Genomic DNA, 26,972 nt, shown 5'->3' with positions numbered 1-26,972 from the left:
GCAATATGGAGACTAGCATCACTTTTATCTCCAGAATGGCAAACTTCTGTCCAATGCAATTACGTTGTCCAGCACTAAATGGAATAAAGGCAAAGGGATGGCGATTAAGTGTGTTATGGGGTAAAAAACGATCTGGTTGAAATTCTGAGGGATTTGGAAAGTGTCGGGGATCTCGCATTATATCAAATGCATGTATATTGATCTGCGTGTCTGATTGATAATTATTAATAATGATAAATGATTTGGAACAGATCAAGTTAAACCTTGTACAATCGCAAATCTAATATTTTCTATTCTTCTATTTTTTTTTGCAGTGTAGAGGGTTCATCAGATAGACCTTTTTCCAGTCAGTACCATTTTTATACCCCCGCTATCCATAGGGTAGACCTACCGACCCTATAAAGTATATATATTCTTGATCAGCATCAATAGCCGAGACGATCTAGCCATGTCCGTATGAACACCTAGATCTCAGAGACTATATGTTATGTTTGCACATATATTGCACATATATTTGCATATCAAGTTTGTTTCAAATTTTTGCCACGGCCACTTCCGACCCTGCAAATCAAAAAAATCGAATAACAAGCGTAATTTTAAAGCTAGAGCGAATTTTGGTGTGTACAATAAAACCTATAGTATTTATGATTTCTGAAAATTTGAATTTTGAATGTGGTACTATATCGATATATAAATTATACCATTTTATACATTTTTAGTATTTTTGTAGTATTTTCGGTATGTTTTGAAAGTAATACCGGAATATTTGGCCTTTATTCAATATGGGTAGCGGGTATCTCACTGTCGAGCACACTCGAATGTAGCTTTCTTACTTGTTTTTTGTAATTATTTAAATGCTTATTGAGTAAAAATGCTATCAAATGCTTACGATGCTCTAACATTATCATGATTAGAGTAGAGTAAAGGAAACTTCAATCCTAAATATTTATTCTTATAAATAGTAAATTCTCCAAATTTATTTTTTGCTTCCGAATATTATGTATTTCGTTATAAATTTTATTAAATTCAATTCCCTACATATGACAATAGACAAATCGTAAAATCGTCCCAGATGCATTAAACAAATCGGAAAAATGTATTTAAATTTATCTTAAATTAATTTAATTTCAATTCGAATTTTAATTCTGATATTGACATCAACTAAAAAAGTATTTAATCTCTTCTTATTTTATTATTGATATGAAAAAAATGTATTTTTGTTTATGTACTACTTTTTTGAAAATGCGCAAATATACATTGATTTGTTTATAGTCGAGGTTGACACAGAAAAATATAGGTAAATCAAAATTGAATTTACAATGTTCTACTTTTTTGTTGCTGACGACTTGTAACCATTAGCTTTACGCTATTTTGGGTGCGCAGGACAAGGCCATACTCAAATAAAACGTCCTCCAATCGAGTTACTGGCAACAGTTTAAAATTGCGCAATATGGAGACTAGCATCACTTTTATCTCCAGAATGGCAAACTTCTGTCCAATGCAATTACGTTGTCCAGCACTAAATGGAATAAAGGCAAAGGGATGGCGATTAAGTGTGTTATGGGGTAAAAAACGATCTGGTTGAAATTCTGAGGGATTTGGAAAGTGTCGGGGATCTCGCATTATATCAAATGCATGTATATTGATCTGCGTGCCTTTTGGCAGGATCAGACCATTTACCACGCATTCCTCTGTACAAATACGTCCAAAGAAAGGAACTGATGGGAAGAGGCGCAAGGATTCCTTAATCACACACTCCATGTAAGTCAAATTATTGTAGTCGAACACGGTGAGATCGCTGTCGTCGTTCGAAAGGTGCTGCAGCTCCTCGAAACAACGTTCTTGAACATCTTCGTGTAGAGCCAACATGAGAAGTGTGAATGTGAGACAGGTGGATGTAGTGTCGTATCCTTCGAGCATGAACGTGTTAACTTCATCACAGATGCCCTGATGATCGATAAGACCATCGTCCTCGGCTGCCAAAAGTGTGTCCAACATTGCATATCGTTTTTTTCTTCCGTATTCATCAACCGATGTGGACTGCTGTTGCTTGAATTGTTCTCTCTTTCGCTCAATGATCCGGCTAGAGAAGGCATGTGCTATCTGAAGATTTGTCACGTGCTTTCGATAACTACCAAACAGATAATAGTATGGTTTCAGATATAAGAGCGGATTGCAAAGTCGTTCTACTATAACTTCCTCTATAGCATGTATTGATTTTCGATACTGTGCCCCTTCCACCATATCATCGAGCTTAACGCCAAGAGCCGTTTCTAGAGCATTAAATAAGCAGAAATGTTAATAAAGAGGAATTATAGAATTCATTATGATATTTTTTCTAATCTTTACCGCAAATATTGTTAAGCGTAAATTGTGGAATGATCTGTTTTAGCTCCAGTTCAATATTCATTTGTTTTTGCAGCACTTTTCTCAGCTTTTGTGACTCCTCTCTGTAAAAATTGTGATATTAAAAATAACCCAGAATGTTATATCGAGGAATAATAACTTGAAAATATCCAAAAAGTTTTGCAAAACATTGAAATGAAACGCAGGTGTCAATAGTTTCCTTCTGAAGTGCCACGTTTGATCTGAAAAGTGATGTTATCTTTAAATATATTATATTTTCGCGTTTTTTAGAGTGTGGAATTACTTACCAGTGCTTATAAGCAATCCTTCGCCCAGAAAAGGCCTTAATAGATCATAGATAACATTCTTAGTTATTAACTTTGTACTTTGCATTATCTCCTCAACATCTTCAGCCCGCACTGCATTGTACATGGCACATAAAAGGAAATAAAACAAGTAACTTTTTCCATTTGACTTTGAGTGTGCGTTTCGCATAAATTTAAACAGCATCGCTGAAGAAGAAAATTAATTTTACTAATCAGTAATTGAGTGGGGTACGTAAATGATATGCTGAATACTTACAAGGCGTCATTTGTAGTACATCAAGATTATTACCGAATCTCGTCTTGCCCGGCACTACAAACACTTTTTCTTCCAGTGGACTGCCATCTTCAGTCTGTACACGTTTCGCCAACGACAGGATAAAGTATCTGCTCTTAAGTTTTTCCAGTAGAATCCAAACTGACAAGAGTAGAATCGCACTTAAAAATAGAATCGTCAGCATAATAATATTTAGGTTTCACGGAGTAGATCAACCAACGCAATCGACGGCAAAATACACATTGAACTGAGGCACTGATAATACACGTTTTTGACTCGAAATGACACATATTATAAATTTACTAATTATGTACCGACTACACTGCGACACAACGATGGGTAATTGTCTGATTGATAATTATTAATAATGATAAATGATTTGGAACAGATCAAGTTAAACCTTGTACAATCGCAAATCTAATATTTTCTATTCTTCTATTTTTTTTTGCAGTGTAGAGGGTTCATCAGATAGACCTTTTTCCAGTCAGTACCATTTTTATACCCCCGCTATCCATAGGGTAGACCTACCGACCCTATAAAGTATATATATTCTTGATCAGCATCAATAGCCGAGACGATCTAGCCATGTCCGTATGAACACCTAGATCTCAGAGACTATATGTTATGTTTGCACATATATTGCACATATATTTGCATATCAAGTTTGTTTCAAATTTTTGCCACGGCCACTTCCGACCCTGCAAATCAAAAAAATCGAATAACAAGCGTAATTTTAAAGCTAGAGCGAATTTTGGTGTGTACGATAAAACCTATAGTATTTATGATTTCTGAAAATTTGAATTTTGAATGTGGTACTATATCGATATATAAATTATACCATTTTATACATTTTAGTATTTTTGTAGTATTTTCGGTATGTTTTGAAAGTAATACCGAATATTTGGCCTTTATTCAATATGGGTAGCGGGTATCTCACTGTCGAGCACACTCGAATGTAGCTTTCTTACTTGTTTTTTTTGTAATTATTTAAATGCTTATTGAGTAAAAATGCTATCAAATGCTTACGATGCTCTAACATTATCATGATTAGAGTAGAGTAAAGGAAACTTCAATCCTAAATATTTATTCTTATAAATAGTAAATTCTCCAAATTTATTTTTTGCTTCCGAATATTATGTATTTCGTTATAAATTTTATTAAATTCAATTCCCTACATATGACAATAGACAAATCGTAAAATCGTCCCAGATGCATTAAACAAATCGGAAAAATGTATTTAAATTTATCTTAAATTAATTTAATTTCAATTCGAATTTCAATTCTGATATTGACATCAACTAAAAAAGTATTTATTCTCTTTTTATTTTATTATTGAAATGAAAAAAATTTATTTTTGTTTATGTACTGCTTTTTTGAAAATGCGCAAATATACATTGATTTGTTTATAGTCGAGGTTGACACAGAAAAATATAGGTAAATCAAAAGTGAATTTACAATGTTCTACTTTGTTGTTGCTGACGACTTGTAACCATTAGCTTTACGCTATTTTGGGTGCGCAGGATAATGCCATACTCAAATATAACGTCCTCCAATCGAGTTACAGGCAACAGTTTAAAATTGCGCAATACGGAGACTAGCATCACTTTTATCTCCAGAATGGCAAACTTCTGTCCAATGCAATTACGTTGTCCAGCACTAAATGGAATAAAGGCAAAGGGATGGCGATTAAGTGTGTTATGGGGTAAAAAACGATCTGGTTGAAATTCTGAGGGATTTGGAAAGTGTCGGGGGGTCTCGCATTATATCAAATGCATGTATATTGATCTGCGTGCCTTTTGGCAGGATCAGACCATTTACCACGCATTCCTCAGTGCAAATACGTCCAAAGAAAGGAACTGCTGGGAAGAGGCGCAAGGATTCCTTAATCACACACTCCATGTAAGTCAAATTATTGTAGTCGAACACGGTGAGATCGCTGTCGTCGTTCGAAAGGTGCTGCAGCTCCTCGAAACAACGTTCTTGAACATCTTCGTGTAGAGCCAACATGAGAAGTGTGAATGTGAGACAGGTGGATGTAGTGTCGTATCCTTCGAACATGAACGTGTTAACTTCATCACAGATGCCCTGATGATCGATAAGACCATCGTCCTCGGCTGCCAAAAGTGTGTCCAACATTGCATATCGTTTTTTTCTTCCGTATTCATCAACCGATGTGGACTGCTGTTGCTTGAATTGTTCTCTCTTTCGCTCAATGATCCGGCTAGAGAAGGCATGTGCTATCTGAAGATTTGTCACGTGCTTCCGATAACTACCAAACAGATAAAAGTATGGTTTCAGATGTAAAAGCGGATTGCAAAGTCGTTCTACTATAACTTCCTCTATAGCATGTATTGATTTTCGATACTGTGCCCCTTCCACCATATCATCGAGCTTAACGCCAAGAGCCGTTTCTAGAGCATTAAATAAGCAGAAATGTTAATAAAGAGGAATTATAGAATTCATTATGATATTTTTTCTAATCTTTACCGCAAATATTGTTAAGCGTAAATTGTGGAATGATCTGTTTTAGCTCCAGTTCAATATTCATTTGTTTTGCAGCACTTTTCTCAGCTTTTGTGACTCCTCTCTGTAAAAATTGTGATATTAAAAATAACCCAGAATGTTATATCGAGGAATAATAACTTGAAAATATCCAAAAAGTTTTGCAAAACATTGAAATGAAAAGCAGGTGTCAGTAATTTCCTTCTGAAGTGCCACGTTTGATCTGCAAAGTGATGTTATCTTTAAATATATTATATTTTCGCGTTTTTTAGAGTGTGGAATTACTTACCAGTGCTTATAAGCAATCCTTCGCCCAGAAAAGGCCTTAATAGATCATAGATAACATTCTTAGTTATTAACTTTGTACTTTGCATTATCTCCTCAACATCTTCAGCCCGCACTGCATTGTACATGGCACATAAAAGGAAATAAAACAAGTAACTTTTTCCATTTGACTTTGAATGTGCGTTTCTTACAAATTTAAACAGCATCGCTGAAGAAGAAAATTAATTTTACTAATCAGTAATTGAGTGGGGTACGTAAATGATATGCTGAATACTTACAAGGCGTCATTTGTAGTACATCAAGATTATTACCGAATCTCGTCTTGCCCGGCACTACAAACACTTTTTCTTCCAGTGGACTGCCATCTTCAGTCTGTACACGTTTCGCCAACGACAGGATAAAGTATCTGCTCTTAAGTTTTTCCAGTAGAATCCAAACTGACAAGAGTAGAATCGCACTTAAAAATAGAATCGTCAGCATAATAATATTTAGGTTTCACGGAGTAGATCAACCAACGCAATCGACGGCAAAATACACATTGAACTGAGGCACTGATAATACACGTTTTTGACTCGAAATGACACATATTATAAATTTACTAATTATGTACCGACTACACTGCGACACAACGATGGGTAATTGTCTGATTGATAATTATTAATAATGATAAATGATTTGGAACAGATCAAGTTAAACCTTGTACAATCGCAAATCTAATATTTTCTATTCTTCTATTTTTTTGCAGTGTAGAGGGTTCATCAGATAGACCTTTTTCCAGTCAGTACCATTTTTATACCCCCGCTATCCATAGGGTAGACCTACCGACCCTATAAAGTATATATATTCTTGATCAGCATCAATAGCCGAGACGATCTAGCCATGTCCGTATGAACACCTAGATCTCAGAGACTATATGTTATGTTTGCACATATATTGCACATATATTTGCATATCAAGTTTGTTTCAAATTTTTGCCACGGCCACTTCCGACCCTGCAAATCAAAAAAATCGAATAACAAGCGTAATTTTAAAGCTAGAGCGAATTTTGGTGTGTACAATAAAACCTATAGTATTTATGATTTCTGAAAATTTGAATTTTGAATGTGGTACTATATCGATATATAAATTATACCATTTTATACATTTTAGTATTTTTGTAGTATTTTCGGTATGTTTTGAAAGTAATACCGGAATATTTGGCCTTTATTCAATATGGGTAGCGGGTATCTCACTGTCGAGCACACTCGAATGTAGCTTTCTTACTTGTTTTTTTTTTTGTAATTATTTAAATGCTTATTGAGTAAAAATGCTATCAAATGCTTACGATGCTCTAACATTATCATGATTAGAGTAGAGTAAAGGAAACTTCAATCCTAAATATTTATTCTTATAAATAGTAAATTCTCCAAATTTATTTTTTGCTTCCGAATATTATGTATTTCGTTATAAATTTTATTAAATTCAATTCCCTACATATGACAATAGACAAATCGTATAATCGTCCCAGATGCATTAAACAAATCGGAAAAATGTATTTAAATTTATCTTAAATTAATTTAATTTCAATTCGAATTTCAATTCTGATATTGACATCAACTAAAAAAGTATTTATTCTCTTTTTATTTTATTATTGAAATGAAAAAAATGTATTTTTGTTTATGTACTGCTTTTTTGAAAATGCGCAAATATACATTGATTTGTTTATAGTCGAGGTTGACACAGAAAAATATAGGTAAATCAAAAGTGAATTTACAATGTTCTACTTTGTTGTTGCTGACGACTTGTAACCATTAGCTTTACGCTATTTTGGGTGCGCAGGACAAGGCCATACTCAAATATAACGTCCTCCAATCGAGTTACAGGCAACAGTTTAAAATTGCGCAATACGGAGACTAGCATCACTTTTATCTCCAGAATGGCAAACTTCTGTCCAATGCAATTACGTTGTCCAACTAAATGGAATAAAGGCAAAGGGATGGCGAGCTCCTCGCACTAAATGGAATAAAGGCAAAGGGATGGCGATTAAGTGTGTTATGGGGTAAAAAACGATCTGGTTGAAATTCTGAGGGATTTGGAAAGTGTCGGGGGTCTCGCATTATATCAAATGCATGTATATTGATCTGCGTGCCTTTTGGCAGGATCAGACCATTTACCACGCATTCCTCAGTGCAAATACGTCCAAAGAAAGGAACTGCTGGGAAGAGGCGCAAGGATTCCTTAATCACACACTCCATGTAAGTCAAATTATTGTAGTCGAACACGGTGAGATCGCTGTCGTCGTTCGAAAGGTGCTGCAGCTCCTCGAAACAACGTTCTTGAACATCTTCGTGTAGAGCCAACATGAGAAGTGTGAATGTGAGACAGGTGGATGTAGTGTCGTATCCTTCGAACATGAACGTGTTAACTTCATCACAGATGCCCTGATGATCGATAAGACCATCGTCCTCGGCTGCCAAAAGTGTGAAATTCTGAGGGATTTGGAAAGTGTCGGGGTCTCGCATTATATCAAATGCATGTATATTGATCTGCGTGCCTTTGGCAGGATCAGACCATTTACCACGCATTCCTCAGTGCAAATACGTCCAAAGAAAGGAACTGCTGGGAAGAGGCGCAAGGATTCCTTAATCACACACTCCATGTCCAACATTGCATATCGTTTTTTTCTTCCGTATTCATCAACCGATGTGGACTGCTGTTGCTTGAATTGTTCTCTCTTTCGCTCAATGATCCGGCTAGAGAAGGCATGTGCTATCTGAAGATTTGTCACGTGCTTTCGATAACTACCAAACAGATAAAAGTATGGTTTCAGATATAAAAGCGGATTGCCAATGCGTTCTACTATAACTTCCTCTATAGCATGTATTGATTTTCGATACTGTGCCCCTTCCACCATATCATCGAGCTTAACGCCAAGAGCAGTTTCTAGATCATTAAATAAAGAAAAATGTTAATAAAGAGAATGATTTCAATTATGAGGAATTATATATAAATAGATTTGTTCATTGAAATAGTTTTTTTAATCTTTACCGCAAATATTGTTGAGCATAAATTTTGGAATGATCTGTTTTAGCTCCAGTTCAACATTCGTTTGTTTTTGCAGCACTTTGCTCAGCTTTTGTGACTCCTCTCTGTAACAATTGTGATTTTAAAAATAACCCAGAATGTTATATCGAGGTATAATTACTTGAAAATATTTAAAAAGTTTTGCAAAACATTGAAATGAAACGCAGGTGTCAATAGTTTCCTTCTGAAGTGCCACGTTTGATCTGAAAAGTGATGTAATCATTATATATAATATTTTTTACGCGTTTTTTAGAGTGTGGAATTACTTACCAGTGCTTATAAGCAATCCTTCGCCGAGAAAGGGCCTTATTAGATCATACACTACATTCTTGGTTATTAAATTTGTACTTTGCATTATCTCATCAACATCTTCAGCCCGGACTACATTGTAGATGACACCAAAAAAGTAATACAACAAGTAACTTTTTCCATTTGATTTTAAGTGTGCGTTTCGCATAAATTTAAACAGCATCGCTGAAGAAAATTCATTTTGGTAATCAGTAATTGCGTGGGGTACGTAAATGATATGCTGAATACTTACAAGCCGTCACTTGTAGTATATCAAAAGAATTACCGAATCTCGTCTTGCCCGGTACTACAAACACTTTTTCTTCCAGTGGACTGCCATCTTCAGTCTGTACACGTTTCGCCAACGACAGGATAAAGTATCTGCTCTTAAGTTTTTCCAGTAGAATCCAAACTGACAAGAGTAGAATCGCACTTAAAAATAGAATCGTCAGCATGTTAGTATTTAGGTTTCACGGAATAGATCAACCACCGCAATCGACGGTAAAATCACCATAGAATTGAGGCACTGATAATACAGATTTTTGTCTCGGAATGACACATATTATAAATGTACTAATCATATACATATTACACTGCGACACAACGATGATTAATAATTATTATTATCAATTTAAACCTTGTACAAATGTTACTTTGTGCTATTGCAAATCTAATTTATTCTATTCTGCCAGTTTTTTCTACATTGTAGAGAGTTCATCAGATAGACCTTTTTCCAATCAGTATTATTTTTTTTTTTTAATGATTTAAATGTTTATTAAGTAACAATTCTATCAAATGCTTACGATGCTACTATAGTAAAATAATTTTGCATTCAATTAAATTATCATGATTTCAAGTAGTGTAAAAGAAACTTTAATGTATGAGCTGTTTAGCTCTTGAATTTAATATCTTCGATTCTTCTAAAAAAATACTAATAAATAATGCTGTAGGATGCGATGGCGTGTCCATAAAAATGACGTTGCTTCGACTTATACGCTCTTTCTTCAATGCAACAAACAAATATTTTCCCATCGTTTTTCCTATGGAAACTGGCTTTAAACGGAAGAGAAATCCACTGACTGCAGTTGACAATTAATACTCTTTCCAGCACGACCAAGGTACTTTGTTGGCTTGTATTGTACACTTGCCTTTCGAAATATAAAAACATTTTAGTTCGCTACTATGAGAAAACTAATTTTGAAGGGTCATCGGTTTTATAATAATGTTCAAAGTGTTTATCTTCCATGCAATAGGAATTCCTTAAGATATTTAGTATGCCCTATGACAAGGGTATTCAGAATGCAATGCAATGTCACATCAAAATACCGCATTGATTAAACTTTGATTAGCTGACTGCGAGTGTGCAATTTGGCTTGAAGAATTAATTTGAACCAAGTTTGTAATGTTGGGCCTCCAGAAATGGCAACATCTGCAATAGAAGCATCCACGACGACGGCAAAAAACTCTCAAGAAGTGCAATATAAATGATTGAACAACTGCCAAATATCCTGTACAAGACCCCCTCAAATATAATTTAACCATTAGTTTGAAAGGTATTTAAGAATTCGTCCATCTAAATCGAAAGTATAAAAAAGAATAATTTCTTAAAATTGACCCTATTATACCCGTTTTTCAAAGTACAGGGTATTCGAAATCACAGAACGTAATTACATTTTCTGTGGAAAAGAATTGAACGAGTAAGCATGCTGCCAGACGAGTGCGTTGACGTCAGCGTCAGCGTCGACAGCGACAGCGACGGCGACGCGACGACAATGTCAAAAATAGTCAATGCGCCGCAATGTGATTGCAACTGCAACAACTGAGACAGTCGAGTACAACTGCATTTGGGCATGAAAAGTGCAGCGCCGACAATTGGAAAAGCTTGGCCTGGAAACGATTGCCTGACGCTGACGTTGGTAATACTGGTGTTGTTATTGAACAAATGTTATGGCAACATCAACAATAGTTTGAGACCAAGAAAGAGTAACATCAACAGCGGCAGCAATAACAAACAAGAGTAACTGCAACAGCTTATTAGGATGCAAAAGGCGTCGTTTGCCGCTTTTTAGAATTACTAATTGAATCGACGCGATCAGTGGCAATTGCAGCGGCATTGGCCACAAAAACAACGAGAGGAAAACAAAAACAAACCAACAACATGCAACATGCAGCAGGCAGCCAGCAACGAGCGACCATCTCCATTTTATATCATCGTGAATCTGTTGTGAATTCACACCCTGGAATAGTTGAAGATAGAAAGTAGTCAACGTTATAAGAGAAGTTATAAATGTTTTTTTGGTTGAAGGTTACTAAAATTATGTATTTCCAACTTTTGCGTTTAGTTGGATTACTATTATTTACATTAAGAGTGGAGATTCCGAACAATTCAATATTTATAACTTGTTAGCTTACTATGAACTAAAGCTAGTGCAGTATATTTTCTTTAATTCCCATACATCTCAGTTGTAGTGGGTATCTCGTAGTGTGACCATACAGTGTGACTCTTGGTATTGTTATTGCCAGTGTTACCAGCATCCGCTAGGCGGATAAAAACTGCCTTGAACTTAGTTTCGGTGCACTCATGTAATCGAGAGGCCATTCGTGCCAGCGGAAATGGAGATATATTCAAACAATTTTTTTGCAAACAGTTCTCAACTTGGAGAATGGATATTTTTCTGAAAAAATAGGATTAACAATTATGAAAACCATGTGGACTAATTGCCACAATGTAGATTAAAAAAACTTATTTGCATTCGAGAAAAGGAAGTAACCCTTTTTTTGGGTTAAATGATTTGCAATAGTTTACAATAAATGAGACTCACAACGTTTCTAAGCAGAAAGTCTTGTAGCTACATACGTCCACGTCGTGGGGCAACATGCTTTTTCAATTATTGGCACGGCATGTAAAATTTGTTAGCTCTTTTCTTGCATATTTACTTTAACACCTCGTGGTTGGAGTCGATGTTGAGAGACACCAACAGCAGCTTCGAGGACGGCAGACAGCGACGCTTGTTATGTTGCCAGCTCGCCATGTTGCAAGGCTAACACTTGTTGAACGGCATTCTGCCTCAGCAACCTTTTGCGGTTGTGTTCCCTCTGCCGATTCATCTGTGACGTGTTCTGCTTCTTGTTGGCGTGTGTCTTACGCTCCACAAAAAAACTTTTAATTAAAATATTGTCATATCAGTTGCGGCTGCTGCTTCCTTTTGTGGTATTTTGAAAGTCACGACAGTTTTTTATATTTTTTTTTTAATTTTTTTTTTGTTTCTGTAAGGTTTCAGTGGAGCAAAGTTTTCTGGCATTTCTCAACAACTTTAATCGCTGATAACTAAATATGGCAAGACTTTCTAAAGGTAGTTAGTGACTCTGAATGTAGACAGATTATGAAACAATCCATCAATATGACGATTGACCAACTTTCCCACGAAATAGCCTCACAGACAACAAAAAAAAAAACAAGCTAAAAGTGTGCTCGACTGTGAGATACCCGCTACACAATTCCAATAAAACCATATTCTAAAAGTATATTACACTAATTTATCAAAAGTACTAAAATAAACCGATAGTTATAATTGGTATATCGATATAGTCCAAAATATTATATATCAGATTATCAGCCAAAGCAGAGATGATAGACAGATAGGAAGGCATAGATATAGCGTATTGGCTGTTGACGCTGATCACGAATATATAGGGTCGTAGATTTCTCCTTCCTTCTGCCTGCAGGCACAAGGCTATAATACCCTTCTATCCTATGGGTTGCGGGTATAAAAAACAAGCCAATTGGAATTGCAGTTCGAATATTTTCGCTATTATGGCTGGTGATCAGTTGGCCACGATTTATTGACATAATAAAGACTAATTCGCGCACAGTTGACAATCATTTATGCTTTATTAAGTTACTGGCAGCTTGCCTGTAAAGCTGTAATTAATTATCTTGGATTAGAGTGCCCCTCAGTATACAAGAGTTGGCTGGTTTTGGTGCCACCAGCCGGTTACCATAAGACATATGACCAACTAATTGCACCTCTCAGTTAAGAGCATTTCATTTGCCGGAAACTCGATTCACTTCAATATGAGTTTCACATATCTAACTATTTAGTTATGCTAAGGGGGCCGTAAATAAACTCCTTTTTCTGTGTTTATCAATTAACAAAGGAATTGAGATACAGTGTAAAAAGTCTGTGTTACAAATAATATTGAAAGAGATATTAATAATTCGTAAAATGAATCTTGCGCATATTTTGCGAGTGAGTATTTTATTGGGCTTTGCATTGGCTTCTAAATCCTGCATAAAATATTTTTTTATTGGCTTAAGACTTAGGGGCATCAAAGAAACTTTGCCGATTTGTGAGACACTAATTAAGTGGAAGAAGAGGTTAAAGTTAGACAAGTGCGGCATGTGAATATCCACGTATAGAAATAAATAAAATTTATCGCATATGCGGCAAGTAGCTTCTCCAAAGGAAACCAGCAACACCACCACAAACACCACATGAAGGACAAAACATGCCGCCAAGCCGTTGGTGCGTATGTGTCTGCGGTTTCAACTTGTTTTATTTATTGCAGCCACAAAAGCAGGCCGCGTGAGCTTTCCGCTGATTCTGAGAAACAGTCAGAGACTCCGACTCAATCTCAGGCTAAGCTTCAAGCTGATCGTGGTGGTTGTAGTGTTAGGGTCTGGATCCAGTTATCTTGTTGTTTGTCTGTGGTCTGTGGCCTTAACAAGTCGACACTTTTCTTCACACCTCGCTAAAGGAGGCTGCATTTACCTACACGACCTCAGGCCTTAATGACCGCCCGTTGCGCTGCTTGAACCACCGTCTGCCTCCAAGCATCAACCACGAATCACTGACCACCAATCGACCAATCGGTGGCAGTTTAGTGCTTGTTCGCATGGTAAACGGATTATTAAAATTAACGACAGCCGGTTGCTAATGTCATTACCAATCAGTAATCAGTAATAGAAGCCCAAGTATCTTATCATCCACCTCGATGTGCGTACCCAAAACGTTCGGGCAGACGACCCTCGATATTGACCATATTTTTGCGGCTTATTGCATTCAATTTTGGTTGACCCATAAATTCTCATACTTTATGCCAAGCTTAGCCCTATGCTTGGAGCCTGTTTCTCTTATCTTGTGGTACTTCCTTTGCTTTTTATAAGCAATGCGATCGTAAAATTACAAAATTTATATGCACTTAATTGTGATCCCCTTTTGGTATCTGTCCTCTTTGCCCTTTGTACATCCTTGTGTTCTTGTTACTTTTCTACTCAGTAACCCAGAAAAATTAAAGAGATGCAACATGCAACATTGTCAAGGACCGGCCATTCATTGTTAATGTCGATAGGTTGTAATTGCGAAAGTTGAGTCCTTGTCTTTGCGGTTTAGCTTTAGACTCAGAATAGAAAAGAAGCTATCATCTATAAATAGTTAGTAAATACATACACAGTATGATTATGCATATTTCCAAAAAATAAGAAAGAAGTTAATGTGCTAGAAAAATGGTTTTGATTTAGTCATTAGATAAGCTCGAAGGCAACCGCATTTATGATTTCGGTAGTGGAAAAATACTTTGTCGACACATTTTTAATAAAATATAATATTATATACGAAGTATTAGCTTACAGTGTATTATAATATGTTTCGAAATGCTAATTCGGTATAATGTAATTCCGTTGCTTTGTAGCTTTCTTACATCTTTATTTTAATAATTTTTATACCCGCTACCCATAGGGTAGAAGGCGGCAGGAAATGTATGTAACAGGTAGAAGGGGGCATCTCCGACCTTATAAAGTATATATATTCTTGATCAGCATCAATAGCCGAGACGATCTAGCCATGTCCATCTGTCCGTCTGTGTGTCTGTCCGTGTGAAACACTGGATCTCAGAGACTATAAGAGGTAGAGTTATAATTTTTTTTTCGACAGCATTTGTTATGTTTGCACGCAGATCAAGTTTGTTTAAAATTTTTGCACGCCCACTTCCGCCCCCTCAAATCAAAAAAATCGAATAACAAGCTAGAGCTGAATTTGGGTATGTACAATCATATTTATAGTAATTGTGATTCCTGAAAATTTGGTTGCGATCAGATAAAAATTGTGGAAGTTATTAAAGAAATACTTTTGCATGGGCAAAAACGCCTACTTACTAGGGGTTTTAGTTGCTTTGGCCGACAATCTGGTAAATATACCAGATTGCTCGGCAAATGCCGTCTATGGTATATTTTGAATGTGGTACTATATCGGTATAACAAAAATACCATTTTTATTTTTAGTATTTTTGGTATATTTTAAAAAAATACCGCAATATTTTGCTTTTATTAAAAAATGGGTAGCGGGTATCTCACCGTCGAGCACACTCGACTGTAACTTTCTTGTTTATTATGTAGTAAATACACAAATTTTTATTTCAATTTAGCCTTTAAATATCAAAAGTAAATGTAAAATTGTCTATAATTAAACAAGTAAATAATTTGTGATATTCATAAATGAGAGTGAAACATTGTAGAGTATTGAGTAAGTGTGTGTGTTATTTTTCTGTAGTTATTTCAATTTCCTGTGGACTTTTCTGTTTTAGTGAATGCTGGGCACATTGCCAGATTTTTATCACTTTAATAAAATTACGAAAAGTGAAGAAAAAATACCCAGCCAGACGTAATTAAATTAGAAAATTGTGGAGTGTGAGTTCGCTTGGGACACGTCGCGGGGCAGTCTAAGTTAATTGCAATTTCCAGTGGCGACATTATGCAGGGAAACAAGCGGAGGTTGCTCGATTTTTCATTTACTTGATGAAGGGATTGAGAATTACGAAATGAAAATGGACGAACAGTGGCAAATGCTTAAAAATGGATTACATTAAGGGAAGATTCGTTAAGGTTATTTCCTGTTGCCAAGAATTCAAAATTCGACGTGTTACTATGGACAACCTGGGCTTAGTAAAATGTAATCAAGCGATTTGTTGCGCATGCGCGCGAAAAGCTCTTTTCGCTTTCTCAGTATAGAGCGGGCTTTCGCTACGGCATAAGCCGGCTTAATGCCCGACGAGATTTATGCTCACCAAAGGGCAAAATGAGTATATTCCGATATGATTAATTGTAGCTCGCGAGCCCCAATGACTTCCAAGCCTTACGAGCAGTCTTAGTCTCAGTCTCAAGTCGCGATGCGGAGACCTCGATAACAACACCGCAGAATATTTCTTTCATTTCCTCTTCCTTCGCACATTCGGCACAGACTCAAATAAGGGAATTCTCAAAACGAATGTAGCCGAGGAGTATGGGACTTCTTTGGAGTTTGCCTGCCTTATGAAGCTGAGACTGAAAAAAAAAAAATTTATTCTCCTTGGCCTTAGTACTCAATCTATGCGCAGAAATCTTCCCCAGCATTCGCGAAACAAATGTGCCTGTAAGATTGAGACTGAGTTAGTTCGACTCTTCAATGCTCTTCTCTTATGCTTTTCTTTTTTAAATTATAAAATATAAAAAACCAAAATCGTTGATTGATTAATAAAGCCGCTTTCGTTTAATTATAATGAATTACTTATGTGAAATATCTTGTATTCGTATGAATAAAATTGTACATTATATGTGGTAATATGAAAAGTGCCAAGAGGACAATAACTTAATTTCAATTAAAAAATGAATGTAGGCACTCAAATCCGAATTGGAGCATTTTAACACAAAAGAGTATCTAAACGTCGCGGCAGAAGAATTCACGAACTTCCCTTTTTCTTCGTCAACGTCTCCTATGGCGGCTTTAGTGCAAAGTCGTGTCTGACTTTGCATAAAATGTGGCATGAATTGGTTGCGAATGGATGAAATCTGTTTGTCAGTCGACATTCGGTTTGCTGCTCGACGTCAAAGTCTGTGAGGGAGAAGCCGAAAACTGAAAACCTTTTCCTTGCCAATGCCAATGCGGCAATATTTGTGTTTGCGAGCCTTAATCAATGTGTCAATACTTGTATGTGCTGAGAGGCTCTTCTGACCAAACATTTGACATTGCTATAAAGTGTCAATAAGTTTGAATTGCTGCCTCCATCCCCATACAGTCATTAAGAGGTTATGACCAACCTGTAGCGCTTGTTGCAAGCTATCAAACTGAGACTCAGATAATACTACACACTCACTATTCGGACTCATACGAGGGCAGCCCTATGCCCCGCTTTGTGTCAACCCCAAAAAAAATATAATAAAAAACCGTAGTGATTTTTATCGCTGTCACATTTATGACATTATCATTGTATCAATATTAAAATGATCGCTCCCTCGCCCCATGGCTCACACCTTCTCGCCTTTCCCATCTCATTCTCGTTCTCGTTCTCTTGCTCGTGCTCGTTGTAGAACTCCCGCAGTGGGGAAAGAGGGCGAGTTGTGTTTATGATGACCATTATTATTGGCAGGCCACATAAATAACATAGCCGGCGAACTTACTGGCTATTTAAACTGAGCCTAACGACTCGAGTGCTGCCATAACCCATAAAGATTAAACTCTTAATGATAACCAACACCAACAGCAACCGTCACCGCCACTGCCACTGCCACCGCTACAGCTAAGGCAACAACAGCAACGAGAACTACAGTGGCTGCTCGTTGCATGCAGCATAATTAAATTTTAGACACATCGCACCCACAACGTAGAACCAGAATCTGGAATTGAACCCATCCCGAAAACCTTTTCGCTTATCAACATTTAATTTGTAAATATCAATAAGAAAATGAGAGGGACGAAATCAAACTGGTTCTTAATTAAAACGACAACAAAGAACTCTGTGTCGAGTTCTTTGTAAATAATCGTAACGAATCAAACGGCAATATTAAGAGATGAGCATAATCGAATAGTAGACCCGCTCTCTGAGGATCGTAACATTTAACAAATAACCTTTTACTGGAAAATTTTAATATTTAAATTTTAAACTATAAACTAAATAAAATATTTTTTTTGTAAAACACTCCCATTATATATATAGTGTGTTTGCGAATTGTATATTTTACTGAACTATAGAGCTTTCTGTTGAAAGTTAAAGGCGTCAGAAGATGCGAATAGAACTAAGAAAAATGAACATTATTAACATACAAGAATGGATTCCTTCGACAAGAAATGGCATTTAATCATAATTGCAATTTTTGATCGCTGCCTCTTAATGATTAATTAGTGAATTATGATTCTAATTGTTGGACTCTTGCACTTATTAGGTAGACTAATTGATTTCGCTGGTCTCTACCATCAAGTCGGGCTATTGCGCTGGCGAATGCAAAATAATGTTGGGTGCCACTTAAGTGCAGCAGCGTGGAGCCGCAACCAGCAAGAGTCCAACCAACATACAGCAGCACAGTCAACGGCTCCCTTCGGAGACAGAGGCAGAGTCTGGGACTGGGACTGGGACAGAGTCAAAACAGTAGCAACTGGCGTGAAGCCGAGCCGCCACATAATCTGTCAAAAGGAAAAGTTCATAATAAATCAAATGTCACGTAAACAATATTATTAAAAAGATGCAGTCAGCAAACCCTCGCCTCGCCTCGAGTCGAGTCGAGTCGGCTCGGTCCAGCCCAGCCCAGACTCATTAAAAGGGACCCAAAAAGAGCTTGCGGCACGCAGAGGTTGTGGCAGCTCCGACTTAACGTCGCGTCGCGTCGCGTCGCGTCGCATTGCGTCGCCTGCACATCGCGTTTGCTTATCTGCGGCTGCTGCTGTGGTAAACACATAACGAGTTGGTCATTTAAGCTGCCAACCACAAACAGTCCAAACTGGCTTGCCTCAGGTAGACAGACTAAGAGCCCAACAGACGGACAGACTAGGGACTGCTCTGACTTGAAGTTTGAGGATTCCGGCGAGGTTTTGTGCAGCTTCTGCGCGCATTTGGACGATGATTTTGACGACAACGACGAGGAGGATGCAAGATGCCGTGGGTTTTTGTCAACGTCGCCAACGCCAATTGAGTCGGACGCGGCAGACGCAAGACATTGTGTCAAAAAGGTAGAGAGACCCCGACTTGGGTCGCAGCTCTCAAGTTCCAGGTTCCCAGTTCTCCAGCTCCATTTGCAGTCGCAGGTACGCGTTAATCACACTTTACGTTTGCCGTTTTCGACGTTGAATATACCCTGTAGCGAACAATGACCGATGAGGTATATTTGTTAAACAGCTGCATTTAATGACAAGGAATACTTTAGTCATTACTTTAGTCTGGACAAATTAATAGAAATTAAAATAAAAGTGTATTCTATAGTCGGGTAGTCGGTATTCAGTATAATTTTCGTTTAGGATATCTTAAAGTTGGGAATATCATCATTCTTTAGCGACAGCAGATGAAAATACATTTAAAATTCCTGCCACGTTTTGCAGCCTGGCGAATTGCCTTGCTATTATTTTAAATTCTTACGAGCTGTCCTCAAAAACGAGAAAAAATTAAAAACAAAAATGAGGAAAAAACCAAAAATCGGAGAGAGGATGGTAAAGGGAAGTCTTTTGGTGGGCCTTTAGGGAATATGCAGAGGCAGCAAATTTCACACCTTTTATTTTTTTCACTTGGGTACAGTTGTCCGACATTATTTTTTTTAAGGGCGTGCATCGTTTAAGCGTAACAAATGCAGTACATGAGATAATTGCGGGATTCTAATAAGCATTAAAAGTGCAATGAACCCGAGTTTTCGTTTCTGCAACAGGAACAATGCGCTTGACCATTAAAACGATCGTTCTATACGTCCCACTCTGCTTGCAGCCTTTTCTAATGATACAGCCTGAACTGCAGTCGAGACGCCTGTTCGTGGTAGATGATCAGGGTCAACAGACAAAGAGCAAGAGCAAGTCCCACTCGCACTCGCAGTCGCACTCGTCGCACCACTAATCTCTAGAGCAAAATCGACTAGCCAGGACTGGACCTGGCTTAAGCAGCAGTCTTCCGACCAGCTGCATTTGTGCTTTGTTGTTGTTGTTGTTTTTGAATTTATGTTTAAGCATTTCATGGCATTGCCAGAGCTGAGCTGAGCTGAGCCACGTACTCTGCCTGATATGAGATCTGTTAGTCGGGGCTTTGCAAACTTGGCCATAATATTTATGCCGTTTGTGCTGTTTGCTGCTTTTGCCCTTTAGAGCTGACTGCTGCTTACTGACTGTGCGGACTGTGGATTGTGGATTGCGGACTCTGCCATGTGCCTGGTGTGAAAAATTGATGCCGTTGCACAGATAAGGTGCCTTCTAAAAGTGGAGTTTCGTGGCAGCCCCATTGTGGTAGGCCTTATACATAGGACCCGCAGAAGACTCGAATCGCGAAGCAGCTGAAGAAAACAGAGCCAGCAAATAACATAAATGGGCTTCAAAACGTAGATGTTGGCGAATCTCAACATAACCATCTCATTCCCTCTTTTGCAGACACACATACACACTGATACGTCCACCTATCTGTTCCCTCTCTCGCACCAACGTTGTAATTGCAAATTTCTTTTAATAAGCCTTTCAACGCCTCGATGCCATTGCCAATTGCAAATTGCACCCAGATTCCCTAGCCATGCCATCAAATTATATGTATGTATGTCTGTACTTAGCGTCCTTTTCCGCTGTAATTTAAATTTCAAGTGCTTGAAGAATTGAAATAGCAGTTGAGAGCCAGCGAACGAACAGCAACATAATGAGAGACTACCATGGAGGTCACTTGAATGGTTTCCTCTCGCCTCTCTCTTTCTCTCCTCGCTCTCTTTATTTTCTGCTCCGTCTCGTCTTGTCTCGTCTCACAGCGATCAGTCCGATCATTTATCTTGTCAAACCTAATTTAAAGTTGCCATTTTTCTGTTTTTTCGTCTTCCCTTATTTCGCACGTGAAGTGCTAAAGAGCAACACCAGAAACAACGCCAACAAAAAGCCAGTTAAGTTTTGTTCAGAAGAAGCACAGAGCACATTGATATACACTAACAATTTGTGTAATGGTATCGTAAATATCGGATGTTGAATCATTCAGAAAGTGCTTATTATATTATTATAGTATCGTTATGAAGATAAGTTCATTTGAGGTCTACAGACGAGAATTTTAACAGAAATACTGATCAAGAATACATTTACTTACATTAAGAATGGTCTGTTGTTTCGATAGTATATACTACGTAAGTACTGATCAGTTTCGCCTAGAGCGTTCTTACTTATTTTAATTTGATCTTTCGTATGCTTTTCAACCTTCGCTTTTATGGCAATGACATTTTGTACTTGACCAATGCCGAATGCCTTGAAAATTGGCATCACTTATTCATGCGTCAAAGCGTCGCGCATTCAGCAGTTGTGTATTCTGGAGGGAAGTTGCCATTGTGTGAGCACTGAGACTGTAAATGGGATTTGCAACATTGTGAACTGCAGTGCTGCCTCATAATGAGGCATAGGCATGCGTGTCTAGGCAACAGTTGCAAGCAAGACCCAAACCAATACCAAAAGCAACATCGAGACTGAGATCGAGAGCGAGGCGCTCGTCAATTAGACTTTCCTTCAAAAAAGCACCCGAAATGTAAGCAGGCAACGCCATCGTCTGTCCATTGTTGCAAGATCTGTGTGGAACCAAGAAACATGTTGTTCGACACCACAATTTGTGTTGTACTTCGAGTAAGCAGCGACAACGACAACAACAACGACGACGACAACAACGTCGCGTCTTTTGCATTGCTAAGTACAAATGCAGGCCAACAAGTGATGAGAAGGGAAGAGCTGAGAGAAGAATGGAGCAGGATTGGCTGACTACCTGGCGGCTGGTGGCTGACTGGATGGCTGGCTGCTGTGCAACGACCCTGAGAGCCAAACCAGCAGCCAACTGCAGCTAGCAGCATCCACATTGTATTTCGCCTGCAATCAATTGTTGCATCTTGAGGCAAACGTTGCAGACAAACAGCGTCGCGTCGCCACAGGCTCCACTTCCTCCGCCCATGCATGCATGTTGTGGCTCCTGGTCCACCTCCACCTCCACCTTCACATCCAGTTGGCCAGCTTGGTTGCTTTTCGGGCCCCGGTAGGTGATATTGCCTTATCTGATGTGTCATTTTTGTTTGCTTTTGTGACTCTTTGTACGCGCATTGCGAGCCTTCCTTTTTTCGTCAATAGTTTTTTGCTTGTTAGCGTTTTGAGCCAGTTATGTGGAAACTTTAAAAACGGTTTACTGTTTTCGGCTGATGTTGCTGCCTTTGCTGGCATTGCCGTCCGTCTCTGCCGCTGTCGTTTTACCCAATCATGAGGCACGTTCCTCACGTTCCGCAACTGTGTAACTTGACACGCCCAAACCGTAGTATCCTAGAGCTATTCAATTATTGATATGGTTTGAAAGCTGTTCACACCAATACAATTACTTGGCTCTCTTGTCCATAATGTAGAATTCAATATGGAATATATTTTCATTTTAGCTTTTCTATCTCACAATCTGCATAATAATTTCTTGTTCAAAATTATTGTTGCATTAGCTTTTCAATTTAAACTGCTAAAATCTAATCGAATCTTTATTTGGCCTCTTGACTTTATTCGCTCGAGTTGCTTCAATTGCCTTTGTCTTATTCATTTGCCTTCCCGCCTTTGTTATTCTCCATTGCGCTTTCCTTTTGCTGAACTCGGTCACTTGCCTGGTCATTAATGAACAAGCCCAAAATTTAGGAATAGAAATTACGAGTTCTCTCAAGAAATTTGTCTTATACACTGCTTTTGCCAACACCTTTAAAAAGTATGTTTTGAACTGAGTTAGAGTAACTAAAGGTCGAGCTGAATTGTTGTATTGCTGTGTCATTTTATTTTTTATCAAACATATACAAAAGCTTTGTAAAAGGCCTCAGAGAATCGAGGCACAAACTTTGATCATCGATCTTATTTCAGTTTCTCAGACTCAGTCTTTTGTGTGAGCGCAAGCAACAATTTTGTATTTTTATTTTTTATTGCGGGTACCCTGCAGCGCATATCTTGAGGCCTTTTGACCAAAGTAAAAGTTGATTCTATTGTTTTGCTAGCTGCAACAATAAAAATGTATCGCAATGTAGGAGTTTCTAGTATTTTGTTTAACAAAGCTTATTGGTCATTTGAAACCAACAACTTGTTCATTAGCATTTTCGATGTATATATGAATATTTAGTAATTTCATGCTATTAAAAAACAACTTGAAGAATAATCCAAAAATGTATGTAAAACGTCACTAGAATATAAAAAAAATTAAAATTTTATTTATTTAATATTTAATAAAACAAAAAGTTGGCAACGCCCCCGGGTGGACTCGAACCACCAACCTTTCGGTTAACAGCCGAACGCGCTAACCGATTGCGCCACGGAGGCAGTTGGAACCGGGCGGCAATTTTGAAAGTCATAAGCTAAAGCGAGCGATACCATGAGAGGCGCTCAAGAACTTTTAGTCAGTTTTATGAAGAGCAATAATAATATGATAAGGAAAGAAATATACAAATAAATTATTATTATCTAGCACAGTTTAACTAGCGATAGTCGAAGACGTCAGCAGTTAAGCATTTCTTTATTATCTCACCGTCTTTTATTGACCAGAACAATATAAAAATTTAGACTTGTTTACATTATTTAATTATGTTTTTTGCAGATTGAGTACTCATTTATTTACTAACGACTAAATCCAACTTGTACGACTTGAAGCAGATAATTGCATTATCCTTATCTTAATTTTGCTTTTTGGTTTTATAAATGCCATCTAAGTTTCGCTACGATGATTATAGCTACAGCAGAGTGCGCATTCAAAAATTTTTGATTCTATTTTGAGAATATATCTAGTAGTCAGGCGGATTTCTTAATTCATTTCATTTCGGAACAAATTCAAATGTCTTTGAAAAAATACATATATTTATTTTATAAAGAAAAGAACATTTGTGTTGTGTTCTGCTCTCTTTTTTTTATTTATCCCCTTATTTTAAAAACAACCCCTTTTCTTTCTCGATGAGAGTGTGTGTTATCTATATCTCTAGAGTCGAAAGAATGAGCATATGTGTATCTTTTGGATTTTGGTCGTCTTATCTTTACTGTCATTGAAATGAAATTTAATATATACATACATATCTATAGGTATGTGTGTGAGTGTGGAAGTGTTCAAGTATTTTGAAGATAATTCTTTGTTGAAATCATATGCACCTCTTCACACTTTTACTCTGGTGTATTGAATTACTTGCCGACGTGGCAGTTGACATACTTAGTATGATCAGCAAGTTGTGATGAGCATCCTCATCATCCATCCACATCCAGGGCATCAAATCGCCGTCTCAGCAGCAGTGACATCCGAGTCTAATTCTGAGTGCGGTGTGATGGGGTCTGCACAGTTTCTGCTTTTGGGTGACATTATTCAATTTAAAGTGCTCTTTTTCTCCTCTTGATTCTTCTGTCACTTATTCTCGTTGATCGCAAGCGGCGCGTAATTCATTTTGGACGAGACCGGAAATCTTCAATTATATGTCTAGTCTTTGAAATTGAGAACATTGCGCAAAAGTCCCGCACACACACACACAGACATCCGAACAAGCACAGCGATCACTCGCAATGACGCTTTGTGGACCACCCAAAATGTTTTTTTTTTCTATGCTAACAAATGTACTATATGTACTACTATATAACGAAAACATAAACAAATCTACAAATTATGCGTCTCGCCTGCCATTTCAATTACAAATCAAATGTCAGTCATAATTTTGACGTTGACTCGACGCCAAGCAAATAATAAAAGCAGTGAAAATATTTGAAAGCACACAAAACGTGTACACGAATGGATTCATGATTGCATAAATAATCAATATGCTATGATCTAAATATCTTGGGTGGTCTTTTCAAAATTGAGATATCTAGCACATACCATACTATATCTACCATATGCTATGGTGGAACTTTATTTGCAATACTATAAATTGGTTAGTCTTCTACGGTCAACTTATTTTTATTTTCGTCATAGTTAACAATCGCGTCAAATCAGAAATTGCTCTACTTTTTATATCTATGCATAATTATGTTATTTTATTTAAAGACTCGACATCAGTAAACATAATAACTATCATAATGACTATCAATAAACGGATTCCCCTTATATTAGATGCAATTAAGTTAAATGCGATATGTCTAAATGATATAATACTCTCGGTATCTCTGTTTGTCGTAAGTCAGATCACATGCGAATTAAATTGACGTGTTATAGCTTGGGGTGTAGATGAAGATGAAGATGGCGATGGCGATGACGATGACGATTAAGATGAAGATGGAAACGAAGATGGTTTGTGATTGCAGTCGCTTCTTATGTGGCGTGTCCAAACTGGCAACACCTGCGGAGGTCTTGGACACAAGACCCATCCATTAATTGTGTTATTATACGATGAGTTTTCATTTCGTGCAGAACCCCAAAGAAAATTAAAGCCCTATTGCGATGCATTCAAGAGGAGAACAACAGAAATTTTGAATAGCTCCCCAGCAGCAGCACCCAAGGGCAATTCGAGCTGAGGCATGACCTGACCTCGCGGCAATCAGTGTGCCTCAAGCTGTTGTAAACAAATTTCGAGTGGCATCGGGCCTGATTGGACTGCCTCTCAGTTCGCAGTCCTCAGTTTTCAGTGTGTGTGCCATACTCGTTACTCGTACTTGAATCCCACTTGCAGCTGACGCTGTCGCTGATGACGTCCACGTCCACGTTCATGTCCATGTCCATGTGCATGTGTGGAGACGAAGACGTGCCTTCATTAGGCCATGCGCGGCGCATAGGCCGCTAAAAGCGTAAATACGGACGGATTCTTGTCCATTCCGTGTGCCGTGCGGAATTTTAATTGATTTCATATACGCACTTTTGACTAATGCAGCGCGGACGCGATTATGGAAGGGGGGAAAAGAAAGGAGGGAAGGAAGGCAAGAGAAGAGCAGGGGAAGGGGAAGGCGGGTTGTGGGTGTGCGCTGCAGCTCATTTAGCATAGACTCGAAGCGTTGATAGACAGCACCCAGTCGGGTCGCAGTGCTATGGGGCATGCATCACTTGCCACACTTTTCTGCTTCTACTTTCTTCTTTTCATTTCTCAGTGAGTCAAAAGTATATTTTTGCATATTCCTCCGCCAAGTCTAAATCGAAAAAAGCCACTAGAAAACTCGAAATGCACTTTGATCTATTTTCGTTTGCTATGCAAAAACTGAGTTGCCGTTTATACCCTGGCACTTATAAGCATGAAGGGCATTCTACGATGAACGGATAAGCAAAATATATTCTATCTTAATAAATATATATACATTAAAGTAAATATCAAGCCTGTTCAATATATGATGGAAATGGAAATTAATTAAATGTTTTGAAAAACATTCAATTCTCTCTTGCATTAATATTTAAAACTGAATATAATAATTTTTCGCAATTCACAGGGCATTTTTTTAGATTGCTACTTGCGACCAAAATTTCCCTATTTATTTTGATAAAATATAAAATTTTAATTGCACGAAAATATCGTTTCCCGTCTAATGACCTACTTTTCGTAGTTGCAAATAGACTTTCTAAAACACTCGAGATCTTTTACTATTTGCATACACTCTCAACTTTCTATTCTAGTACAGTAAATCAGTTAGTTTGAGGTGACTCATTATTCGCCCACGTTTAGAGTTTTTATGTGAATTTGGCTTCTCATCAATCATTTTTTTTTCTCCCGATGAAAGTGCCAGAGTATTGATATATGTTTGACTACGAATTACCCATATAATTAAGCTGCCAGGTTTTCATTGATTCATTTATAAAGCATTAAATATATTCAAGTTCATTTAGCTTGGAATAGTAGTAGAAAGAGTCACACCCGATTCTGGACATAGATTGCGCCATTAATCAAGAGTCCCGAGGGGCGGGATGGCCAAGTAATTGGGGCAACTTGCCAAACGGCGTTTAGCATTCAGTTGGCATTAGCTTTTATTTCTGCGCAATTG

General features: G+C 37.6%; 3 protein-coding genes and 1 non-coding gene across 4 annotated transcripts in view; 1 reads left to right on the top strand and 3 right to left on the bottom strand.

Annotated features, from left to right (window-relative positions):
- LOC133842763 (bone morphogenetic protein receptor type-1B) overlaps positions 1–26,972 on the top strand; it is a 54,119-nt gene that overhangs the window by 1,380 nt on the left and 25,767 nt on the right. The gene's annotated exons all lie outside the window — the stretch shown is intronic.
- On the bottom strand, positions 1,300–3,199 carry LOC133850368 (probable cytochrome P450 4ac1). Its single transcript, XM_062286439.1, has 5 exons — positions 2,929–3,199; positions 2,655–2,858; positions 2,507–2,588; positions 2,350–2,450; positions 1,300–2,273 (listed from the first exon to the last, which is right to left on the bottom strand). The coding sequence occupies exons 1-5, from the start codon at positions 3,128–3,130 to the stop codon at positions 1,315–1,317; spliced, it is 1,548 nt and encodes a 515-aa protein (XP_062142423.1). The 5' UTR covers positions 3,131–3,199; the 3' UTR covers positions 1,300–1,314.
- LOC133850508 (probable cytochrome P450 4ac1) lies at positions 4,276–9,554 on the bottom strand. The gene is given in 13 exon segments (XM_062286637.1): positions 4,276–4,697; positions 4,699–5,357; positions 5,434–5,502; positions 5,505–5,533; positions 5,590–5,671; positions 5,738–5,941; positions 6,012–6,228; positions 7,887–8,201; positions 8,291–8,655; positions 8,761–8,861; positions 8,918–8,999; positions 9,067–9,270; positions 9,338–9,554. Coding segments are annotated over 13 exon segments (2,829 nt in total). The 5' UTR covers positions 9,540–9,554; the 3' UTR covers positions 4,276–4,397.
- Trnan-guu (transfer RNA asparagine (anticodon GUU)) lies at positions 23,287–23,360 on the bottom strand. The gene has a single exon. It is a non-coding gene; the product is annotated as a tRNA-Asn (tRNA).

The sequence above is a fragment of the Drosophila sulfurigaster genome, chromosome 2L (assembly GCF_023558435.1).
Source record: "Drosophila sulfurigaster albostrigata strain 15112-1811.04 chromosome 2L, ASM2355843v2, whole genome shotgun sequence".
In the NCBI taxonomy this organism is placed as follows: domain Eukaryota; kingdom Metazoa; phylum Arthropoda; class Insecta; order Diptera; family Drosophilidae; genus Drosophila; species Drosophila sulfurigaster.
This window is presented reverse-complemented; position numbering and strand designations above follow the sequence as displayed.

What these genes read in the sequence shown, in the direction of transcription:
- LOC133850368 (XM_062286439.1), bottom strand. Translation starts at nt 3,130, where the DNA reads ATGCTGACGATTCTATTTTTAAGTGCGATTCTACTCTTGTCAGTTTGG. An exon ending in TGTACTACAAATGACGCCTT is followed by an intron (nt 2,859 to 2,928) that starts GTAAGTATTCAG and finishes TTTCTTCTTCAG; the next exon opens with CGATGCTGTTTAAATTTATG. An exon ending in AACTTTTTGGATATTTTCAA is followed by an intron (nt 2,451 to 2,506) that starts GTTATTATTCCT and finishes CAATTTTTACAG; the next exon opens with AGAGGAGTCACAAAAGCTGA.